Genomic DNA, 26,834 nt, shown 5'->3' with positions numbered 1-26,834 from the left:
TTCCTTTTCGGTAAACACGGTGTTCATGGGAGTTCGGATATTTTCCGTTTCCTCCCACTCTCTTTATTCAAACTAATCTTCCGCTATTTTATATATCGATTAGAATCTTTGTTTGCATTTAAATCGTAATTTACTTTCATAATAGACCACTAATTGTAAATGTAAATTATCAAAACTTAACAAACAGACTATTAACTACAAATATAAAAATAATATTGCACCTAGGTAAACTATATATAGTTGTAGTAATCACAGACTAATTATATTAATTGTATTCACAGATGGAGATAAAATTGCTTGTGTCTCTTGTCAAGTTCCAGACGTGGACTCTTGTGACATGGATTTTGAATGCGTTAAACCAGAGGGTAAACTAGGACTCTGTAATTTCTAATTTCTAATTTACGAGGGAGAGTGAGTTAATACTGTAGTATATAGTTCATAGCATGCCAACTATTTTTAGGCGCTATGACGTATTTGGAAAAGTTAACAAGTTTAATTATAGAAGTTAATCTTATGTAAAATTCGAATCCATTTACTTCGCTGAGAGGAGAGTTGTTAATGCACAAAAAACTGTTGAAAATATAGCTACGTGTATAAATGGCATTAATTCCTAAACCGAAATAAAACTTTCTGTAATTAGTAAACCAACTACGAAAGAAAGTAAATCAATCAGAAAACTAAAAGATCTTTCCGTTCATACGTCAAACAAACTATATTTCCTCTAACATCCTGACCAGAATTATCGTTTGGCAATATTTAGATATTTAGAAACAAATATCTAATTATGCTGAATTTTAATTTAAAAAAACAAGGCAGATCAGCATTCCACACAACCAAGAGCAGTTATAAAATTATTTTCTTTCACTTCAGATGTGTGTAATATGTATAACTCTTTACCAAGAAATAATACGCACGACATACTGTTTTATTGATTATGGAGTTTAGTCTACCTTTGTTGCAGTTGAAGATTAAGAAAAAGTAAATTAAACTTTCTTCTGTTGTTCTTGTGTCTAATTCGGATGTCTTCACATTTAGATTCTGGCTCACGATTTTCGGTGTATATCCAATTTCATAAAATCGTTAAGTGCACAACTACGACGGTAAAATTCAACAGATTGCAAAATCCACACAACCGTAAGATATAAGAGCATAATATAAAAAATAACACCTAAAAAACAAAAATTAACATGGTAACAATTACAATCTTAGAAATGAAAGACAGATTACAGTCATAAAAGACTACAATTTCCCATAAGAATGACTAAACGTGTTAGGAAGTTCTAACCTTTGTCTGAGATGTAAGTATTCTTAACATTCTACGAAATGTGTCAAGTACTCAGTGAGTTAATACAGTCTCCAGTGAACAATTAAATTAACCTTACGTATTAAATAGGAACGAGAGAGACGAGTGTCCGACACACAACCAAGTAAAATAACCTCACGCCGTAAACAAGTAGGAGATGATATTTGCCAATTGCCCCAAACAGGTTTTACTCATTGAATTTTACTTTCATTTGAATGAACTGAATCCACTTCAGAGTGCATACGTTGAAGGAAGTAGCTACTGAGATCAATGGTGAATACAGAATCCAGCGCAACCCTTCTCAATCTGACGTTCTTAGTGATTGTCACGATCATTTTTTGAATCCAATACCCTGGCACTTAGCAGATAACGACAACACATAACTATTGTTGTAAATGACGCCTTCTTTGAAGAATATCTTGCATCAAGATGTGTATAATTAAGTCAATCTGCAGGCTTTCAAAGACAGTGCATATAACACTCCGCAAATCCAGGCATGTAGCCAGGGGTGAGTTCGGGGAGTCCGAACACCCCCCCCCAGTCGAAACCAAAAATGAAAAAATAAGGAAGGATGAAACAAATAGAAACGCGAAAAAGAAGAAACAGCGTTAAAAATAGAAAGCTACAGCAAGCGTTTGATTACTCTACCTTATGAGGTGCTTTGTGTAGAGGAAACGTGGCAGGGATAACTTAAAAATAGGTATTATTGTGACGGAGCATTCCGAATTCCATATAGCTAGCTCCATGTTAATCGAATGGACTACAAATGACGATCGATAAACCGGTTTGATTAGAAATTTTCACTTTCGCGGCAACACTAATCCATGTTATGGGATTTCTTCACTGCCCAAAGAATCTTGTTGCTATCCTTGACGGCATTAAACGAAGATAGGAAAAAGAAGAAAACAAGAACAACCGAGTACGAATGACCTCGGAAGACTATATGTTTTTCAATACCTTTTTATGTTCTTTTACTGGAGATTTCTTCATGGTTTGTTACTAAAATACTAAAATATCCTTATTGTATTATCCTAACAAACCAATATGGGTATGTAGCCAGTAAAATAGTTTAGATTGATCGAGCCTCTTGTGGGTAACCACAGTATTTCATGTCATGCCCCCCCCCCCAATACGAAATCCTGGCTAAACGAACAAATACATGTTGCCAGTAAATTAATTTAGAATGTTCGAGCCCCTGGTGTGCTCGGTGCCCCTGGTATTTCGTCACGGACTCCCCCCTATGACGAAATCCTGGCTACGTGCCCGGCAAATCTGAAGTAAATAGTCGAGAGAAGGCAAAACAGAAATTAACACAGCAATGGATACTAAACACAGAACATGTGAACTAAATTGCGAATTGTACTTTTCCGCGACGAAGTCACATCCAACAAAATATTCCACACAGCCAGATTTTTCGAATCGTCCATATGCAGCATATATAGAGTGTGGCAATCTCCTCTCAAAGTTCCAAATTACATTGAGATTCCTGGTACTTGTGTGCTGCTTAATTGACCATAACAACCAAAAGTCGAGTCTTGGTGAAGAGCATGATAAAACATCACAGATCACTAAAAAGTAAACTGTCTCGTTGCCCTAGGTCAGAATTATATACTGATTATAATTCTGGCTACAACGCAACACTGAATACCACGTAAATCTAAGTTTTCCCACCAAAAGGCACAAGAACACTGAATCATAAGTTAGATGAAAGAACTATCAGATATAAAGTCCTATTATATAAAACTCTTCGCGGTTTTTGCCTTCAAATACTTTGTTTTTCAACCTAAAAATGTTACCATAGTACAAATGTTTATACAAATGATATAGTAGCACAATTTTTAGGTTGCAAGACAAACTATTTCAAGAGGCTGCTAAACTGCTAAGAGATTTACAGAATAAGAAGCTTAGATAAGCAATTTAGCCATTTAAACACTTTCTAGCACTATATTCACAGATAAAACTTATCTTATTACTTTTAATAATTTTGCATACAGAAGTCCATGGTTTGTGTTCAAACGCTGGTCCAAACACATGTGTGGGACTGGGACAAACCTGTCGCGTGAGTCACCGAGGATATAATACATCTGACAGACATGAATACTATGAAGAACGCTGTGTGGTACGTAGAATCGATTTTATTAAAATTATTTGGCAAGTGTCGAAATAATTGCTTAGTACAAAATGGTATTTGAAAGGCACTGTTTCAATGTAAAAGCTCTAACGTCTTCTATGAAAACAAAAGAAAATGATAAATTTAAGTACTTGTAGATACTAAGCAAATTACAATATATCAATATTAGCATACTCTCTCTTTTCTTTATTTTTATTGGTGGTGGTATAGGGCGAACAATGGTTGCCTCACCTGCGGCTTTAATTGTTAGGTTTCCTGAAATTAGTCAAGAATAAAACATGATCTTATAGAAAGGTTGATTCAGTTATATTGAATCGGATCTGAATAAGACTCTTGCCTAGTAAATGCAGTATATCCACCATAATTTGTGTTTGATCTGCAGCCCGCCTTTACCGACTATTGCTTGGCATCGAAGTTTCTATTATAGAAGACTGCGTTGCAGCTGAAGTACGGATATACATCCCACTCTTCTTTGCAGACTTTCCAGAGGCCAGAGATGGTGCGAAGTCGACGACCGAACAAACGCCACTTGAAAAATCCGAAATCACTATAGTCCATTGGAGTTGCATCTGAACTTTTGACAAGGGTGTCAGAAAAAGTAATTTCGATAATTCTAGTTTCCTGTTCCATACAACGATATAATTCCAGTGATGTTTTCGACATGTGGCTGCAAGTCTTGTCTTAATGCAGTTCAGAATGGTTCAAATCTTGTCAGTACATGTCAGTGGTACATTTCAGTCAGGGCATGAGTCTAGTAGTACGCAGCACTTATTTTGATGTTTTGTTCCACCTTTCGGAGAAGAAATTGGGAGACTCTTGCTGCTCTCGTCAGTGTTATAGGTCCAGTACTCTGCGTTGCATATTTCCGTATAATACCAGAGCCACGACGTACACGGAAAGTAGGCACCTTAAATATTGTTACGATGTTCGACGCCGTAAAGCTAGCGTCGGAAAGGCCACAACGAACCCCTCCAAGAACTTGTCACTTTTGGCGGCTTCAGTCTACACTCGACCACGCTGTTCTACGGCGTGATTAACGGTATATTGTTGGTTGCCTTGTGGCATTCTCACGGCGATGAGTTGCACATGCGCGGCACAGTTGTATCTACATTGAATTTGGTTCAGTATAACTGAATCAACTTTTCTATTTTTATATTTTTATTATTGGACTTGGTCAAAATATTTTCCCACGAAGAGAAAATTCTATACTTATACTACTCTTCGGTGGATAGAATTTTCACTTTCTAGTTAGTCATAATCGTTTACAGTTCAATGAAGACTTCGTATTGTTTAGATATTTGAACAGCAACTGTAGACAGCAATATAAATTTAATTCATGTGTAACAGGCATTTTGTTTCGAAGTCAGAGTGATGAGAATTTTACTGAATGTAGGTGATAATGCCTATTAAATGCTAGTATGTTTATTTATGAAGAATGATAGTTTGTTTACATGCAATTGCAGTTTTTGATATCAATTAAATTGTATAATAAAGCCAAAAATTCTAGAGCAGCAATTAGCAGATCTATTTTGTTTTCGGGCGCTTCAGACGTGCGCAATGCACATTGTATTCTTCAATTTTCAACTCAGCATTGGCAGTCCTAATAAATTGTAATGCAACATGGAATTATTATATCAGCGAAGAGTTCAGAACTGCTAATACCGACGAGCCTAACACAAATTAACATGTTGAAACTGCTAAAGATATGCCACATTGACTTGATCCCTAGTCTTCCGTTGCAAGCGCTGCTATCGACTGAAGAAATTCCACTCGCTTTCTCTTGCTTAGCAACAGCTGAACCCTTATTGGCTCAACGCGTGGGTGTGTGAGGGTGTGAATTTTAGTTCGCATTTTTGCCACGGCTCGAGACATTTTGGCAGCACAATAATAATGTCGGGAATGTCCTAGCAGCACTTTCGAGGAATTGCAAATAGACATACCAGGGTTTGTTCTCTATTATGACATAGTTAAAAGACAGATGTATTTACCACGGTCAGTTGATACTGCCAGTAAAGCCAACCTGGAATTTTATCTGATAACTTCCTTGAAATTTTGGAAGTAATTTTTGAAAAAAGAAAGGTAAAGGGAATTTTTGTCAAAGGAAAAGTAAATGAAAAACGAAAAGAAAATGCGAACGAGAGACAATCCACTGATTAAGTTGTGGATTGAGAAATGTATGTACCACCATTATGTTCAGAATAAGGTTATAATACAAAAGTGTATTGACCACGAGGCGTTTCTGACAATATTTTCTTGTTTTTTATTAAGAGAAACGCTCATATTTTAAGTATGGAAGATCGAGCTTTACGGATATTTCATTGAAATATTGAGAAACAATCAGTGGTATATATGTTTTGTGTTTCGTATCTTCTACATTTTGTAATTGAAAGCACTGTAACATGGGAAATTCCAAAGGATATGAAGACTATTATATCTCGAGGTAAGATTTGATAATATTTGAGGTTGACAGCACTGAACGTGTTTTATACAGTTGCATGTAAAAATGCAGAAATGAAGAGGTGATGTGAAGTTTCAAAAACTTATATATTTAAATTAGAGTGACGATATAAGTGATGAAACTTTGGTGATCGCGGAAATTGTGTATTCGAGATTTCAACGGATTTATTTTATGGTTCCTACATACAGTAAAAAAATGATTTTTAATATCTGTCAGATTGTTGGTCCTTTCGTTCGTACTGATGTATGAACATTCGGATGGAGCTTATACCATTCCAAGTCTTCCTTTTCAAATATATTTCATTCTCGCCAAAAATAAGTATTTTACAAAAGGGTAGGCAACTACTCTTGTAATTAAGTTTATATTTCATATATCAATACTCTATTAAAAATCCTATATTGTGGTATAGTTCATTTTCCTGAAAAAGTCTACAACGGAACGTTTGTTCGTCATGGTGTGCTTTTTATGAGTGAGTTTTGCGTAAAGGACTCATTCGATTTTGTTGATATTTTACTAATAAATATTCCATTAATATCCTGACAATATAGAATGACACATTTATTCTTAAAATATCTGCAAAGGAGAGTTTATTCTTGATTTTTTTTAACTCGAACGATCATCTGCAGAAAGAATTTTGACAATCTTGTTCACATTTTAAAAATGAATATATAATTAACAACGCCGTAGTGTTTTCAAAATGATTTCCTTCGATAATGTCCGCAAGGGGTAGTTTATTCTTTGGGAGTCAGTTCTGATAAACGTGTAACGCGTGTTAAGGTATTTAAATAAAAATTCGTATACCCAACCCGTCGTTATCCGGCAGGGCGTAACTACAGAGCACACCTCCACGTTTAATACCGTTTATTAACGTTGATTTCATACGTAATAATTAATTTTAATATTGATCGACTCTCATCAAATTCTACACTTCTAATTGAAAAATTAACCTCAAAAGTAATTACTTAAAAAAGGCACTAATACTTGCAATCTTACGGCAATAGAACTCAATTCGGTTAATTCTTCGATCCATCAAATGAGGAAAATGACAGCATCCCCATAAATTTTTCCTAAATTCATGTATTATCATCAAATATATCTAAAAAATAGTTTAGATATATTCATAAATTAATGTTATAAACCAACAAAGTAATATTAAACTCAACATTGAACAAGAAACAGGAATATTAAAGTCATAAAATAAATACATAAATTCAGCTTGCCAAGTCACTGATGACTTTCCATATACCACATTCGACTACTATGTAACAGACTTCCAACTATATGACCAAAATAGATTGTATGTCACTAACTATTAATATAATATGTATTACACAATGTAACTGATTTTCGTTCAAGACCATACACAATTTTCCTCACTCGATATAATAATAATAAAAAAAAATAGATATTGCCGGGCAGATCTCTAGAGTTAAAGTGAAGCTTCCCATTCTCTTATCCATACAGAAAGCTCACTTGTTCTTATAATTGCCACTCTTGGCGCTACTGGTCTGAACAGCATTACAAGTAGTTGACTTTTTTTTTTTTTTTTACTGTTTACTCATTACAATTGAGTCAGGCAATTCTGTCCATGTTTCATAAATAAACATTTCGTTAATAGTCCTATAATGTCACGTAAAATACTTCCATGGAAGTATCCACAATGTGTAGTTTAGTCTTGGGGTGAGTTGTTTTGAAAATTTGCTCTAATGCGAATCGTGCAATTTTGTTGATATTCTATAAACAAACAAACAACATATATTTTCTATGAATTTAACATAAAAATGATTTTTTTCAATATAATTTTTATATGAAATTCGCAGAAAATGTAACATATATAGTTTAGTGTCAAATTTTGTCTATCATACTCTAACCAATCAAAAATCATCATCTAACCACAATGTAATGTAACACGTGTTATCACATACGGGACCACGTATACACGTGTTACATCAATATTATCTGAGCATTATGTAACACAATATTACTTCAAATACGTCAATAAAATATATAAAACAAAATGTGTATATTGAATAATGTATAATGTTTAACGAACATGTAAATACCCCGTTTCGGAATTTATTGTGTTCTTGAAAGCCAAAATAATAATTGGGGGAAAGTTTCGTAGTGCAGTATCTTTTACACTCCATGGTGTGTACTCAGAAGCAAGTTTGAAATTTGTGGAATAATTTAGTTCCATTGTTGAATTACATAAATAAACCATTGTTGCGTCGGTCACCTGTGACCGACGCGGCGGGGAGGAATTTCTTAGAATCGGACACACGGAACCGACGCGGCAGTCAACGTGTTAAAAATCTACAAGGGGTAATTCAGGTTTGTGGATGAATTTTGTTCGGGGTAAATTTTCAGTAAGTTTTGTAAGTTTTCTCGTAATTCACAAGAAAGTGTTCCAATAATAACTGCAGTATAACAAAGTTTAGTTCAATGTAATTCGAGCACGTAAGATTTGTTCGATAGGAAGTGTCTTTAATTGAAGCGGGACTAGCGTGCTTAGATGAAAATAAGGAAGTTCATTGCAGGAGTGAAAGGAATGTGCAATCTTCTTACAGAGTACAACATTCTATATATTATTCGCTTCTAAACGAATATTTGGCAAGGTGGCGTGGATGAAAGTGTGCAATCAGAATTGAAACGATAGTCCAATGAGTAGCGTTACTCTTCTTTTCTAAACGCTATTCAAAGAGACCAGGAACGTCAAAATGATTCTATATAATATTATCGTCTACCCTCATGGACGATTTATTTTCTCATATGTTTCCTCCAGGTCCGATAATGAATGCCGCATAATATCGCCTGTCACTTCAACATCAGTTTTGTTCTTCCTTGCATAGGAAACATGTTAAGACTCAAGCATGTTTAGTTATCTGCAACCGTTTCTGACATCACTATTTTCATTTTATAGCATTAACAACTGAATCAACACATCATCGTCATCATCATAGGTGTTCTGCTCTTATTGGCAGGTCGCTTGAAGCAGCTGTGAAGCTTCAATTCTCCACGGTCCTCTGATAACCTCTTCGTCTTCACGTATGGTCCTTCTGTTCTTATGTCATCCATTAATTGTAGTTTTCTTCGCCCTCTCCCTCTCTCTCCTGCCACCATACCCTCTAGGACGTCCTTTATGAAACAATTTCTTCTTAGGTAATGTCCCAAACAGTTTCCGTTCCTCTTCTCAATAATATCTAGAAGTGTTCATTTCTCCCCCACCATTTCTGACACCCTCTGATTCGTGTTCTGCTCGACCCATCTAATTCTTTCCAGTCTTCTCCACACCCATATTTCGAATTTCCAACGCTTTCAGTCGTTTTTAATAACTTTTACGTAATGTCCATGTTTCCGTCTCATATAGTACAACACTCCACACGAAGCATTTTATGAGTTTTTTCTCAACTCTTTATCAAGGTTCCACAAAACAGACTTTTCTTATTCGTAAAGGCTTCTTTCGTAATTTATTTCATTGCTTTTATTTCACGTTCGCACTTCATGTTATTATTAAGAATGCTACACAGATATCAAAAACTATTCACTTGTTCTGTTTTTCCCCTCTCACTTTTATATTTGACACAGACTGCTTCGTTCTAATCACCATGTCTTTTGTCTTTCTAACATGTATTTTAATCCCATATTCTTCAAAATCCTTTCTCAGGTTCTCTAACATCTTATTTACGTTTTCTGAGATTCTGCAACAAGCGCCATATCGTCTGGAAATATGCATCTAATCATTCTACCTTCTACTGAAATGCAGTCTTCAGTATGTAGGTTCTTTTTCACTATCTCTTCTAGATAGGTATTAAGTAGTGTTGGCAAGAGGCAGCACCCTTGTCGAACACCCCTTCCAATTGCACTTTCCTACGCCAGTTCTTCCCCTATCCTAACACTTACTTGTTGGTTCCTATATAAGTTTCTTATGAGTTTTTGATCTTTCCATTTCAACCCTATCTTCGTTAGAACTCCCGACAGCAATTCCTAATTCACGCGGTCAAAATACTTTTCTAGATCAATAAACACAACATATACCTCTTTCTGTTTTTCTACAAATATTTCCCTGATCGCCCTTAATAATCCAATAGCATCTCATGTGCCCTTACCTCTCCTGAAACTGAACTGCTCCTTCTCAACTTTTTCATTTGTTCTTCCATATAACTTTCTGTTCATTATTCGAAGCAGAATTAGCATATAATTTAAAGCAAATCATTTACTAGAGAAACCCAAGTTGAATAAATTGTTAATTGATGATAATAAAATCATATCAGGGAAATAAAGAAATTTAAAATGTGCATTACAGTTACCATTAGAAAGATCAACATTTATCAGGTTATCTAAAATATATTAAGCTTTTGGAGGACAAAATGCATCATTTTGCTCTTTCACCTTCTGCCATTTTCTTGGCAACTAATAATCCCGTTACTATTGAACCTTTAAGGTTCCTGATCAAGAAATTAAGAGACGTTTATTTTCACAACCCTCTGTTCGAATAAGTTGATCAGCATTCAAAGAGTATTGTAGAAAACAAGACATATGATAGTGTTATAGGCCATGTCTCTGGTATACGATGAAATCATCAAAACAATCCAGTTAAACTTTAAATTTCTGGCGGACCGTGTGGATTTTCGTAGTCAGCGTAGTGTATGACAGCCTTTCTGCTCTGTCCAATTTCGACCGTTTATTTAGAGCTTCTAGGTGAACTCGCGCTTCATCTGAACAATACAGGTCCGAGTCTATGTCTTGCCCTTTTCAGGAGCTCGTGACACTAGATGCTCTCCAAATCTTACATAACAAACAGCATAACTATTCTGGGCATTAGTACAGGCTTTGCCTCCTCCTTGCTTTGATTATGATCGTTTTTGCAAGTTGTTTTTGTAGGTTATCTACTTTTCGTCACTCGAGATCAACTACTTCATAAATGGCTCGAGTTCATTATGTCTCAGTAGAGATTAACACAATCGAATCTACTTTTTTGAGTCTGCTCATGTGGTACCTAGGCGTAGAGATTCTTTTTACAGCGAGCTTTCCGGTGATTGATGTATAAGTCATTGGGGATGTCATGTTTGCTTACATGTTACTATACTTCGGCTTTTGTCATAATATAATCCACTTTTTCATGTGCTTGATCACCCACGGCAAAAGGCATCCTTTTAGCTGTTGCTTTTGCTAACTTATCTTGCTTATAAGCAGCACATATTTCTTAATAGGCCTGCACATCATTTGCTTCTTTATAAAAATAAAATAGTAAAATCTGATAGATTTTGCGGAAAGTTGTTTCATCTTACAACAACTTATATTACGTCTGACTATAAAAATTTCAACAGCTTTCCACATACACTACCTTTAACTTTCAGTGGTCAATCAGCGATAGTCGTGACGCACTGCGACTCATATTACTTGAGATTAGGAAAAGTATTGTCAACTCGTGCGCAAAATGTTCAATGCGTTTTAGATTGATATAATATCTATCTAAAAAAAACTACAATTGAGAAGTGGGCTTGCAACAGACGACAAACGTAAGCGAGAGCGGTAGTGTATTCCACGTGCAAGTTGTAACATAGTTATGGTGTAGCAACATTGCTGGTTGTGTGTTCGTGTTTTTAGGTAAAATAGCATCACAACAAGAAGGAAAGTGAAAATTTATTCTTTCCAAGTACCGATTAGTTTCCAAGTAAGATAGTATATTACATGATAAAGAAACTGAACAGTGATATGATTGTTAGACCGAAATCCTCTAGGTAAAAGATATGGGTCAAAAAGTAAACATGTTAATATCAAGTATGCTGAGAATAAAACAAAATAAAGGCTTACAAAGTCCAAAATGTACCGGATTGCACCCAAGAGAAAGAAATTATTTGCAACTCGCCAGTTCACATCTTTTATGAACATCTGGTGAAAAGTATGTGCTTTATCATGGACTATGAAACGTATTGGTAAATCTACTTAGTCAGTAATATTATGTTACTAAGCAGCAAGAGAACATACCTGGACAATTTAAGGTCAGCTTTTTGGAAGCATTCCCAGCAAAATATTTAATATATCAAGGCATTCTTAAATGTAAACTCAAATTGGACTATTTCGAGAGAATTGTTAGCGTTAATAGTAACACATATATTGAAGAGTCAGTGTGGACATTTCTGTCATACTAACACAGTAGAAATTCTGAATATAAAGGGAAATAACTTATCTGTGTCTGTTTTAAGTCTAACGCTACCTATGACGATTAACCTTCCGTAAATTAGAGTCTAAGTTTTCTTGGTAAATGGCTCTTTATGTATAAGTATGTCTTGACCTAACAATGTATTTCTACCTAAACTTATTTTTTCTATTGAACGTCATTTTGGTTTATCTACAGTACGAGACATTCTACGTACAAACATGTGATTTCGTATCTTATTATTAAAAGCGTTCAGAAAAAACGAAATTACATTGTTGAAATTTTTAAGTCTGTACAATTGCATAACATGTAGAATGCTCAAAGAGTAAGTGAAGATAATTATGTGGAAATAACGAATGCAATTACTCCTAAATATTATTTAGCATTTCTATAAACTAGTTATATAGAGCAAAGGATCCCATATGATTTTATTGTGCACGTAGACGCACATGGTGTTTCATTTGTTACTCTATAATTAGAGCAGAATTGTTTCGAAATTTAAGAATTTGGTTCGTCTATACTGGCACCACTAACGAGGAAGGTCCATAAACCGTGAGAGTTGGATTTTGATGAAAATTAGTGACAAGATTCAGTTCGAGTTGCTAAGTAACGTAGTAATAGTCACTCGATGCGCAAATGCTTCGTTGAGCTGCTACACCGACGCCATCTTGAAATCCTGTAGGCAATGTCCAAGAATACCCTTTCAGCACAAAAATGAAAAAGCTTTTGATATATCTGACTTCAGTATTGTAAACCAAGGTAAATCATCTATATGTGAGAGTACTTCCAGTGCATGACCGCCATCTTGAAAGGCGCCGTATTGAATCGTCGTCAAATATGATAAATGACAAGGGGTTCACGTGGGGTATCAAATAGAACTGGAATTTACTGCTGAATTCATTTCCGTAACCAAAGTTTAGATATCTGTTTTCACTTCAGAGTTAAGAGCTCCCTCGCTCACAGGAACACACGAAAAGTGAGCAAGTAAGATTTGTGATATGAAATGCAGTCGTGCAAACACTTGCATGATTTTTAACTAATGCAATAGTAGTTATTTGATCTACAATAGCCACTATACCAATCAGATCTTGAGACTAGTAAGAGATATCGTTAATTAAATTGAAATGACTGTAGTGAAAAATGGAATAGCAGCACTGTAACAAATTATACCTATTTCAAAATCACTATATATATGAGTCTGTGTGTGTTGCGATTATGCATAGCATTTAAATGCTGTAATATAAGTTAGGTGGAACGGCACATATGGTTTTAAAGAATCTGTCTTGAAGTTATTAGAAAATTAATAGAAAAAAATATTAGAAAAATAATATAAATTATTGCACATAAGCAAATATTAACCTACTAACCTTTTGCTCTTCAATTGTGATGATGGAGATCCAAAACGTAGTGATTAGCACACAGCATCATGGAGCAGTGCAAACACTTAACAAATGCACTTTCGTCACAATCTTCATGACTACAGACACTATTTTCTACTAGTCTTCAGAACATTTGTAAATGAATCAACTATTGCTCCTGTTACTGCTCACATTTCTGCCATGCATATGCAAGCATGTCCTTTAGGACTGGTGCACAAAATTGACGGTACACAACAGAATGCATTTTCTTTATGAAAATTCTACCACATAACTTGTACACCGAACAAGTGAACACCTGCTACAATCAGTTATTTATCACAGTTTTGATATGAAAACTAGTCTTGCCCTTATTATAAGCAAGTGTTTTATCGTTAAAGGTGGAAAGATGCAGATATTTAATTATTTTATATTGAAGGGAAAAGGAAGAAAGAGGCTTGTTTTATGGATTGCAACTTGGAATTGAATCTTGTAATAATCTTTACTGCCACATATTCTTAGCAGCTGTGCATGCACTCTCTTATCACTAATAGCAGAACAGACACAAGAAAAGTGAATTCTAAGTTTCCAGGTGTATCTTCTAAGAATTGGATGTGAACTGATAATTTAAATCTCCTTCATTGTTCGATGTGGCAGCAATAAATCGATTGTATTTAGAGAAACTGTCAATAAATACATTAAAGTATTTTAACTTCGTAATTTGCACGGTAAATTATAGGTCGTCAAATATGAGTATTGGAAAGGAACGCAATATTCTGCAACAATGATGGTCTTTGCGTAAGGTTTCTAGATTGGAGAATAAAACTTAACACACTATAATGGACCACGTAACATTGCCTAAAAGAGATTTTTCGTTTGATACAATTCAACGTCTCACACGCCTGCTACACTAAAGGAGACGTGGACCTACTGATTATAGTGGAATCCGAACAACTTTGGTCGTTCAACTAATAGGCCCTATGTACCAGTTTATATAACTTTTCTAATATATATCCGAACAATCCCTTTGGTATTCTCTGCTTGTCAGTACTATTAGGCATGTGTTTCATCGACCAACAGTCTATTCCATCGCACTTTGAAATCGGTATAACTTGTAGCATGCTGATATTCCATTTTTCACTACAGAAATTTCAATTTAATTAACGATTTCTCTTACTAGTCTCAAGATCTGATTGGTATAGTTGCCATTGTACTGCATTAACTACTGCATTAGTTAAAATCATGCAAGTGCTCGCACGACCGTGTTCCATGACAAAAGTTTAACTCGCACAGTTTTTATATGTTCCTGTGGGTAAGAGGGCTCTTAACTCTGAAGTGAAAACAGATATCTAAATTTTGGTTACGGAAATGAATTCAGGAGTAAATTCCAGTGCTACTTGATACCCACATGACCCCCTTGCCATTTATCATATTTGACGATGATTCAATATGGCGCCTTTCAAGATGGCGGTCATGCACTGGAAGTACTCTCACATATAGATGATTTACCTTGGTTTACAATACTGAAGTCAGATATATCAAAAGCTTTTTCATTTTTGTGCTAAAAGGGTATTCTTGGACATTGTTTACAGGATTTCAAGATGGCGTCGGTGTAGCAGCTCAACGAAGCATTTGCGCATCGAGTGACTATTACTACGTTACTTAGCAACTCGAACTGAATCTTGTCACTAATTTTCATCAAAATTCAACTCTCACGGTTTATGGACCTTCCTCGTAAGTGTAGAACTGTTTGAAACTGTTTCAGCTTCTAACGAATGTTTCTTTCATGTGGCACTTCCTGCGTGCTGTCTTCTCACAAGAGATTTTTAGACGATAATTTTTCTTCGTAGTGATACACAGCACTCACATCTGCCTTAACGATTTGAAAGCTAATTTTAATTTTATGACAAGCCACCTAAGCTTTTAGGACAGCTTTTTTAAGACTGAAAACAAAATTAAAAATTATTTCAAGATAGCACAATAATGGCATTGAATTAAATATGTTGTATTTTATCAAATTGGCTATAATCGTACATTGGTGATAATATAATCCTTTTGTTACAAATGTTTAACAATCAAATGAATATAATTTTTGTAATAACACATCAACTCTTTTTCCAGTCTCCCAACGGATACGTGCTTTTCTAAGAAGATCCGCAGCAACAATAGTATTTTCCCGCAACAATATCCGCTGGACTAAAAGTTTGCAATTAACAAAAGGAAGATACATTCCCAGATTATATTTATCAATACTTGCAGTAGGATTTTTGTTATAGAAGTGTCATATAAAATAAATGGTTTCCACTTATCTTTTGTGTTTTAATCTAGTCTGTATACAATAACTAGCAGAATCCTCGTTCTTTGCAAGAGAAAGATATGTCTTATGGAAACTATTTAATATACGTTTTGTTTGTTTCAAATTACTTGCTTATATAAATTTGATTCGGTGGAGTTATGTAAATCCTCAAACAATCGCATCTAAATATATTTTCTTCAAAATCACCTTGGAGTTTTGAAACAGCCAAATTAGCCAAGTTAGATATTAATATGCAGTATCCCAAATGTATAGTATAAAAAATCGTATTTGTACGCTGAGCGCATCAACAGAAATTTGCAATAACCATAGGACTTATTAATCAACCTAATGCAAATAGTATGAGCTGCAGTTACATACAATATAGGATATAAAGATAATATTAGTGGAAACTTCCAACTTTCTACACCAAGAAATATTTAACCTTTCTATACTTATATTTCGAATTTCAAAAAATCTAATTTCATCAATATTCAAAACTCTGAGAAGAATTCTAGTGCACAATTCCATTTGCCTACGCCAAATAGTTTCAAATATCAGATGAACGGCAGAAAATGTTCAGAAAAAGGCTCGCGAAGCCCTCTTCTTTCCTTTTTCTTAAACCTTGCCACATCCTTAACTTACTATTCAATGAGAAAATGCGTGTAAAGTTACAAGTTTCTGCTCCCCATATTCTCTATGTGTTAAATGAAGAAAATATCCTTTAACTCTTCTTTTCTCTCTTGGGAATAGATTTCCGTGAAACTATATACAGTGTGTTTCACAAATAACACTAAGGCCTATCTCCTGAAGAAATCAAGGCTGATAGAAACATGAGAACTTTAACAACCTTCAAGGGATATAAAAGAAAATATTATACTGATATGGAGAACCCCCCATGAGCTGCGCTCAAGGGAATTCCGGGAAGGATTACAAAATTTTAAATAGCAAACCCCACCGTCTGTTATCTCGTTTGAAAGGTAATCACGTGTAGAGACCAGTTTTGGAAACTACATGTCGCTATCGTGTCCCTATCCAGCATGGCGGCCATCCGTAAATACGGTCGAAGTACTATAGAAACATGAATCCTTTTGTAACCTTCAAGGGACATAAAATACAACATTATGCTGATAAGGAGATTCCCCCAAGAGGGGTCCTAAGGGGTACTTACGGATTGGAGCCATGATGGATAGAGACACGATAGCAACAAGCAGTTTCAAAAACATTTCTCTACACGTCATTGGCTTTCAAACGAGGAACGACACGGTAGAGATTGTTATTTAAAATTTTGCCGTAACCCCCGTAACCCCCGTAACCCCCTTGAGCGCACCTCTTGGGGTTCTCCATGTCAGCATAATGTTGTCTTTTATATCCCTTGTAGTTACAAAAAGTTTCATGTTTCTATTTGCCTTGATTTCTTCAGGAGACGGGCCTTAGTGTTATTCGTGGAACGCACTACATACTCAACCTATAGTTCAGGAATAACACAATAAAGGAGTGGATGGAATTTAGATAAACGTAACTCTTAAACTGTTGCTTAACAAATAGTTGTAAAACACTATATATGGGAAAAGAGTGAAAAAGATTCAAGTAAGCATGCCTGTTAAATTATTGATTAAAATTAGCTTGTAATTTTAATTATGTACACGTTTATGGTAGTTTTGAAATTTTTAAATATACAATCTATATATTTGCTTTGCTTTGTTTGTTGTTGAAGTTTAGTGTTGTTTCTTAGAGCCGAAGCTAAACTTAATTTAAGTTAGAATCTGAACCACCATGATACGTGCAGTGTTTTCCGCCTCACTGTAGCCACTAAATCAAAAGGGTGACTTTCCCATCGTCATCGTTTTCTTCTTGTATTTGAATGGTCATCGTCTGTCCTTTTAAAGATACTAAATCGGGTAGTTGGTATCATGTTCTGTTAATGATTTCATGTAATAAAATTCCATCGCATGCAGGCACGTCATAGCCACAGCAATACAATATATACATATTATAGCGTAAGTATATACTCACATAACAATAATAACCATACATATATTTCTGAGTACACTGTTTTTTTACGCAGAAGTCTATCTTTCGGAATCGTTCTGATCCTAGGATTCCAGTTACCTTGGCGGACTCTCTCGTGGCTATATATTTATAGTATGTAGCTTGGGGACCCGGGTTTGATCCTCGTGAAAGTTCATGTGGTTCGGATCCACATTAAGTTGTAGATTAGCGTCTTATATACACTCGATTCTGAAAAGGACGCTAAACCCCAATCCAACCAACAAACCAACATGTGGCTTGGTCCTAGCGTTAGTGCATTTGCTTTAATATTTCACATTACAATTGAATATACAAATAACAGTTGGTAAGTTCCGTTATACTAGTTTTACCTCAGCCTACGGCCCCCACCTTTTAAACCCATAATTCTACGGAATATCTAGTTTCTTGTCCTATTTCAACTACCTAAAATATAAGATTTTGTATCCCAAGGAAACGCACATTCAAATGACATGGAGATTTTTGATTTCACCTTTAGATTCCTTAAGAATTAAACATATCCAGTTTTGGGAATCTTCCTGTGTATTAGGCCCGAAAGGCTACAATCATGCCGAATTTCATCACTCTACACCTGAACATTTTTACTTTGGGGTGTAGGAAATGTCCTAAAATAAATAACATGGGAAAGATTTTTCAATTGCACATAAACCCCATTAAAATTGAACATCTTTACATTTTTTTGCGATTTACTTAGGTAACGCTGACAAAAAAGCGTACAATCATACCGAATTTCAAGTTTCCATTCTAATTCCAAGTACACAAACGCAAGAATTGTAGGTCTAAAATAACGTCCATTTAAATAACATGGGGAATTCCTTCATCCCCCCCTTACAGTCCTAAGGATAAAAAAAATCACTTTGGCAATTTTCCTCGGGGTTAGTCACGGAAGCTACAATCATACTAAACTTAATTATCGTAGCCCTACAAGAAGTGCCTAAAGATTTTAGAGTGGCGGAGATGTCCCATATAAATAACATGGAATTTTTTTTTTCAGTTCCCATAAAACCACGATAAAATCAGAAATTTTCAGTTTTGCTGATTTACTACGTAACGCTAACAAGCATACCAGATTTCAAGTTTTAATTCCAATTTTAAGTACGTAAATTATGAAGTTATAGGTCCAAAAAAGACCCATTTAAATACAATCGGGAATTTCTTCATCCCCTTTAGACCCCTTAAAAATTAAAAATATTCACTTTTGGCAATTTTCCTGTAGGTTAGTTCTGGAAGGCTACAATCATGCCAAATTTAATCATTGTAGCCCTACAGTAAGTGCCCAATAATTTTGGATTGTACAAGCAGTGATCCCAATTTAGCCTCTTTTTTTCGCTAAATCTAGCCTATTTGGAGAGGCATTTAGCCATAGAAATCTACGAGATGCTTATAGCCTGAAATATCGCTTATATTATGATGCTCTTTTCCCATTTTTACCTTTTTCATTAGCCGTGAATTAATTCTAAAAATACTTTTTTCTTTGAAAATAGCCTTTAAAAAATAGCCTATTTGTCATTATATATTATCACATTAATTGATTTCTCTAGACAGAGGATGTTTTATTACGCAACGAACACTTGTTTTTCATTCTAATTTATCTCTCTCCACCTACAGATTTACAACTACTTAATACTTATAGACTCAAAAAGAATTTTAATGTCGCTTTAGTAAGGGCCCCGTTTGCTACTTTTTAATTATTTAACTTGCATTTCATTGCAAGAATGAAAGGTTACTAATACAAATTTAGTAACCTGTTCGATTCTTCTAGCCACAGAGATTGTATTTGTTTATTAAAGGAATGAGTTGATTTTGAATTTAATGTCTCGTTCAGCAGCGAGGCTATATGAGACGTGGACCCACTGGTTAACGTGGAATCCGAACCACATGAGCTCCCGCGGGTCTCCCGCGCCAAAGTTTATTAAAGAAAATAAATGGGATATCTAATTAGTTTGAAAACTCTCGATGCAATCATGATTATTCATGCGGGTGTACGGAGAAATAAGGAGTGTTTATAAGGACTATGATCTGCCGAAAGAAGTACTCCTGAAAATTGGGACAATGGCAGTCTACATCAACCAGGGGCGGATACAGGAGGCGATCGTCCCCCAGAAGAGCAAACTTTTTTATTTTAAATATATAAATCAAACCCATCTCAGAGTTTGGAGCTCTTAAAAGTAGATCTAAGTAGCAGTATTACAAGCCATCGCCCCTCCCCTAGAAGTCCGTCCTGGATCCGCCCCTGACACCAACACAACCAATCCACAATCCAAACGATGATGCATCCAGTTCCAGTGTCTCGGTTAGGTGTGACGTCATCGATGATGACTTATTTCAAATTAACTGATAATATGGCTGTTGACTTTCACAAAAGAGATGAGTTGTTGATGGATTTTATTGTAATTTAAAGTCATGTATGTTTCTTGTTAGTCTTCAGCGAAGAAAATTCAACATTTCAAATTTTACTATAACTCACAATCCTACACACAAAAAAGGGGTTAACATCTACAATGTAGGTTATAGGTTAGCAGTTCATAATCTAGACATTTTTCTGTTAAAAAAAAGAAGCTTATTTCTTAAGGTCATCTAGCCTATTTTCTTCGGAGGTTGTTGCCAACACTGTGTACAAGATGTCCCATATAAATAACATGCGGAAGATCTTCCAGTTCTCTGTAAAACCACTCGGAAGTTAGAAATTTTTATTTTTAGTGGTTTTGTTAAATATTCCTGTAGAAAACTATTAACATACCGAATTTCAAGTTTTTATTCCAATTCTAAGTACCTAAAAAGGAAATTATAGGTAAAAAAGAGGCGTATATGAATAACATTAAAAATTTCTTCATTCTCCTTTAGATCAATTAAAATTTAAATATATTACATTTTCACAATTTTTCCAAAAAGTGACAATGATGCCAAATTTCAACTCTCCATGTCGAATGGAAATATCCGTTATTTTATGTCGGTGAGTGAGTTCATGTGGTTTTATATAAGCATGTATCATCTACCTTATAAATAGTTTGAGGGTGCTCTATTGCTTGCGCTATGTTTTTTTTTTTTTCTTCAGCATCGTGCGAACACGCAGAAGTGTTTCGTAACGAGTTCTATGGTACAAATTTGAAGACCATAAGCATTTTCTTTTGCTGTTTTGCACTATAGTAAGATAATTATTTTATGACCTAAGAAAGACACAAACAAATGTCTACATGTAGTTGGAAAATTCAAATTACTGTAGGATGTAACGAACACCGAAAGTACGATAACTTAATGTGCAAACGGATAGCATTTAAGACAATGTTGCTCGAGATTTTAAAAATTAACACTAAAATGGATGATATAGTCATGTAACTTGTTACACTCGTTATCTATAGACAATAGAATGCCGTGGACAAAAAATCATTCTTTTTCAAATAGGAGGAAAGAAATCAAGATGTTAAAACACATTTTTTTAAAGGGGGCTCCTTTAGAAGGAATCTGACTTCTGACATTATAATAACTCAAAATGACATCCAGTCACGATATCATGGGGCGAACGCAAAAGTATTTTTTTTCCCCGCAGAGCCTCGAAGTTTACCCCGAGATCATATATCCTATCGTGCTCAATGAAGATTCCCAGTACTTTCCAAATGTTAGTTTCTAGTCCCACTCTATTCAAATTGTTCTCTAAAACCATCTTTGGTGACATCTATCTGACGAAAGTTGACTCGAATGTACAAGTGATTATTTGTGAAATGAAACAATAACTGCACAGTCCACTTATACCTAGTATCCCTCATGCTGGTTCTCATTCTTTGACTTCCGCTCATTTTGCCAGTTAACCATACATCAGGTAAAGTTTAGATTCTTGTAGGCAGAGGTAAAAATGCATCTAAAAAGGTAGGGGGACGAATGACGTCACACCGTCTCCCATGCATATCTCTGTGCATTGTAATTGTTTAGAAAGTGGGGATGCCATAGATCTATTTTAAGTGGGGAACGGTGTCCCCCACGTTCTCCCTCGCCTTTACTCCTGCTTGTAGGGGAAAGAAACTGGCTTTCCTACTGCTGTTCTCTTAAAGGAGGAAAATACCGTATTGTATCGTCGAGTAGGTTGGATGGTAAATGGAGTAGAACATGCTTTCGTGCAGAACATTAAAAGGAACTAATATTTCAAGTTGGAAAAGGGGAATATTTTAAAATCATTAATTAATATAAAATGAAAATTAAATTTGGATTAATCTACTCAGGTAAAGGAAAAATTAAAAAAAAAATATAATCTTAGAAATATTGAAGGAGAAATGTTTTGTTACTGTCCAATATTTCTAATGATTTATTTTACAATATTATAATGTAGTGAATGATTTACGTTTAACACGTAGAAATAAAAATATATTTGCAATTAAAATGGTTTGGTATACTTTTCAATTGTATTTTCTTAAGAAGCTTCTTATATAAAAAAAACAACAACACAAATACGGAATATTTCTCATGAATATATGAATTTGCCTTTAAATATAACAACGTTTTTGTCCATTAGAATGTTTAAAGTAACATTGAAACTTCATTTGCTTGAGAAACTCGTACACTGATATTTTATTACCCATAAATTCATTGTGCTTGATAGCTGTTATTTTAAAACTTGTTCAGTAAATTAATTCTCCGTAAACTTTTGTTTAATTGCATAAAATGTTCTTCTGGTTTTACTCAGGAGACAGTCGCATGTGTGAGTTTCATTCCTCTATTTTGTTGTTCGAAAGTTCAACACAATATTTTCTTCTTGTGCTATACTTACGTACATATCTTTGCATAACTTCAAGCAAATACTTCGGCTACATTGTATGGCAATAAATCTACACAATTTCTGAAGTAGTGAATCTGGAATATTCGCAGAAATAAGTAATTTAAAGAATTTTGGCTTTCAAATTTTGTTATTAGACATTCTTGTACTCTCAAGGTCGTTTGAAGGTAAGATGAAATAGGTAGTCAACATGGGTCCTGTTTTGTTATTAGTTTTATGTACACTGTAAAAAATACAGAAACTACTTTTAGCCACAGTAGGACACTGTACATATTACCGACACTCATTAAACACCTCCAGATTATACATATTCATCCCTTGTAGATATTGTGTTCTCCAAGTATGTCCCAGGCGTATGTACAAAATATGCAAAATGTATGTCATCATTTTGTTTTCGAAGTGTTTACAGAGAAGAAATGTTTTAAATATGTTATACTGGATACTGTTTTCGGAGAGTGAATATTTTTGGACACGCGAAACACACTTCATAAACACATATTTGACATATTTCCCCCTCAACATATGTTCTAAAAGTGTTTAAATGCTTTTTTAAATTTTTTTACAGTGTAATAGAGCAATCATACAAAGTGTCACTACTTGGTGTCAACCGGTTTAAATATTATATAGAACTAATATTAGTCGATGTAAATTAGTTCGTGAAATTGCTGCGATGAAAGAACCTACAACTCGAGAAATAAAAGAACACATTCAGCATTCCTAGGATGATTTTAAGAAATTAAGTTTGGTGATAGTTTAAAATGTCAAAAATTGTCTTGAACGGGATCAAGATGTACAAGTGAACAATGTGTATACAGGTAGAAACAACTTCTAAACATAACTAGGATACTTCACACATTAGTAGTGGTACTTTTTTGCACCTGGCTATGCATTTACCAATATTTTCGTTCGGCCGTTTTTTTTGTTTGAAAAATTAACGTTAACGTAATACAAAAGCTTGGGAAAGGAATCCCAGACACGATAAATGGTCTCTAAATGCTGAATTACACCACTTTGTGAAAGAAAAAAGTGTGGCAGGTAAATACAGAATAAATTCATCGCAGAATTTCATTGTTGATCACGATGAATATAAGTAGTTTAAAATTTTTAATATATTTTTAGTTTCAGTTCAGCACAAAGTGATAGCACAAACTCGTGACTCAGATATTATAACACGAGTGGTTCGTGTTCTTGTTCGGGAAGGCCATTCTTATAGCATGCGGGGTTCGATTCTCGCTTGTTCTCTTTCGGGAAGACACTCTCATGACCTTCTGAGTTCGAATCTTGTTCGGTACGCCTTAATAATAGTGATTTTAGTGGTTAGAACTCGTATTTGGAACTGCACCAGATTGCAACTTGAGATCAGTCCGAACCAAAGTTGTATACGCGCGTACCCACCTTCAGTGACACGCCTGCTTCGCATACACTCAAGTGCAATGATATTAAGTACAGAATTCTTACCGTTCTGGTAGTGATCGATGCGAGAAACATGGATTACAACTGAAAACAAGAAATATACACAGAAATGGTTTTACTCAAGCACAAAACGTTACACTTTTCATATACATACTTACTACTGCATTTTGTTAATATGATTATCGTTGACACCTTTAGAAGTTTTGTATTTTAGATTTTTCTCTTATCGTATGAACATAGTGAATTTAAGCCCTTGTATTTATTAATAAAAGAATAAAAAAATAAAAAAATAAAAAAGGGAATTTTAAAAGATCAACTCAAAATATGATATGACGACGAAGCCGCCTCATTGCGTGACAATAGAAATGATTATTTTACACACGTTAATCACTGAGCACTTCTTCACACAACACTTTGATTCTGGGGATTTCACAAAGAGAAGAGGAGGGTTGGTGGACTATTTAGGAGGGCAATAACTTATTGGATTCTTCTTCCCAATTTTGAATAGGTTTCAAATTTCCTTGAATAACTCCAATTTCCATTGTACGGCTGGATAGTCGACTATAAAATTACTTGTGGTGCGCTGATGAACAATTGAAGAAGTAAATTTATTCCTTGTTTTACTTACGTTATTTCATTGCTAATATGAGCAAAACTCAGCAATGGACTTGGTATTTGTTCTAAAAGAGTAACCTTTACAAGGAACTGATACGACGTGGCGTCTTCAATCGTAGACAAATTAAGTTATTTTGAAGCGTTTTCATTGTAATTTACATTGACATATGTATGTGACGAAATGATATAAGTTCCACACTTCACTCGTACATATTTGAATACAATATCGTAAGTGATGACCAAATAAACGACGGATTTCTTTGCTGAGTCGTTTTACATCATTCCTTTCTGATGGCGTCTTCTAGCACACACACACGTTCCCGCCTTCTCTCTCTAGCGTCGGTAAGCTTGCGCTAGTCACACCAGAGGATTATTTTAAAAAATTTCCATAAGCAGTATTGTTTACAAGAAATATATATATCATAAGGCGTTAAATGATTTCGCCATTAACATATCATAATTAAAATATTGAAATTAATAAAAACATTTTATGATTACATTTGAGTCACTGGCACTATATTTCGTAACATCACTATCACATCACATCCCTTTTGTTCGGTCAACAGGAAATACAAGTCACCACTCACAGCACTGCCAACCCATAGAAAAAGATAAAACTAAAACACAATTTGCGTCAACGTACAGTACATGGAGCCTTATTCCAATTCAGCCAAGAAAAACTGGGAAGATAAAATGGAATGGGAGTGAGGGGGGCCACACGCTCACAATATTGTATTAGCCTTCTCCGCTTATTTGGTGGCTAATGAGCACATCTTTGGTGCAAACGATCCTGGGTTCGATTCCTGGTACGAGAGCACAAAAATAATTTCACTTTTATTAATTACCTGTCTCTTAAACCTATAAGGCATTAGAATGGAATGGAATGAGCAGGGAGTTAATTATAGGCCATTAGAGTTAGACCCTCAACTAAAAAGACACTGTATGCTCATAGCAAAAGATGAGTTATTTCTTTTAACGTTTTCTCTTGTCATTTTCAATAAACATAAGAATAAGTTTATACTACTCAGTTGTCTGCTAAACATGGTGAATCAATATTACGAAAAACAGTTCACATGCTGGAAAAAACAAACAGGAACGCATTTTAATAATTTAAAAGTGTTGTAATTAGTATAACATGTGAAATTACAAGGAAAACTAGTACTTTTTCCTTCTCAAGATGGGATTTTTATAACGTTTCAGTTTGAGATTACTGACGTGCTTAAGTTCACTCTCTTTAAAGGGCCTCGTGCTCAGAGGCTCACATCTGTACTCCCTGAGCTTGGGTTCACTGTCCTCAATAAGACTGATGATAGTCTGATTTAATATAAATTTGGCTCAGTAGGCTCGCATTTCCAAAGTCTAGGACTCGCTATGATGAGAATCGTATTCACTCTTGCTCATTTTCTTATATTAGGGATTGCGTTTTGTTGGACTTAGATCCTGGCTCGACTACTACCAAATATAGTACATAACTACTCACTAAGTATTACTGATTTACTTAGCGCTTATGATCAAACGCGCTAGCACTCTCAATTATTGAGGTTGTGGTTGGTTGAGCCAGAGAACCCTACTCACGAGTTCGCACATCTCATTAAAGTATATTATCATCTGTAAACTCTTTTTACAATCTTATCGTTGGACCAAATGAAAGTAGTCATAATTTTGGTTTTAAACTACGTCGTAAACTATATCGAAAAAACATAACATAAATTTGTTTCCAATATATTGGATGATAAGAAACATTGTAAATGTAATATACTCTACTAGAACAAAGGTTTCAGTATTAGTGCTTTTCAAATAAGTAGAGCACTTTAAGTATTGTTTTACTCATTTTCTGAACAAAATAATTTTTTAAATGTTTAAATAGTGCTTTAATTATTATTTGCAGTGCACAATCACGTGTTAAATCGTAATTTAATTTAGTCAACTGTCGTTTTCAAAAGTTTTCTACAAACATTCGGTTAAACAAACTTTAATATCAGACTTGGAATTATTTTGTTGACATGTAGTGTGTACGCAAACTAACAAAAATATAAATAGATTTATATAAAATAAAGAAAACATTAAAAAAATAAATTGAAGTAGTGAAGCAATGCTAAATCACAGATTATAAGCTTGGCTGGTGAACTCACGTTTGTTTGCGACTGTAGTATGTGGGTTTGTTGTATACCTAGGACCTCACATGAGGGTAGCCTGGTCGAATTAATGAAACTCGCACATAAAGAGCTGCAGTTCTGCTCCGTTTTAAGTTAATACACCTTTGTATCTGTGAACGGAAGTTGGTTTCAGGCA

The 26,834-nt window shown here is 34.8% G+C and overlaps 1 protein-coding gene and 1 long non-coding RNA gene across 2 annotated transcripts in view; both read left to right on the top strand.

Annotated features, from left to right (window-relative positions):
• Nucleotides 1–286: 286 nt before the first annotated feature.
• LOC145683511 (uncharacterized) lies at nt 287–15,602 on the top strand. Its single transcript, XR_014131129.1, has 3 exons — nt 287–365; nt 3,298–3,422; nt 15,529–15,602. It is a non-coding gene; the product is annotated as an uncharacterized LOC145683511 (long non-coding RNA).
• A 6,760-nt stretch (nt 15,603–22,362) lies between these two features.
• LOC145683122 (uncharacterized) overlaps nt 22,363–26,834 on the top strand; it is a 29,711-nt gene continuing 25,239 nt past the window's right edge. Inside the window, exon 1 of the mRNA XM_081754485.1 lies at nt 22,363–22,439. Coding sequence (XP_081610611.1) covers nt 22,403–22,439 — 37 coding nt within the window. The 5' untranslated portion in view covers nt 22,363–22,402. The remainder of the gene's footprint in view (nt 22,440–26,834) is intronic.

The sequence above is a fragment of the Thermobia domestica genome, chromosome 4 (genome assembly GCF_964235325.1).
Source record: "Thermobia domestica chromosome 4, izTheDome1.hap1.1, whole genome shotgun sequence".
Taxonomy (NCBI): domain Eukaryota; kingdom Metazoa; phylum Arthropoda; class Insecta; order Zygentoma; family Lepismatidae; genus Thermobia; species Thermobia domestica.
This window is presented reverse-complemented; position numbering and strand designations above follow the sequence as displayed.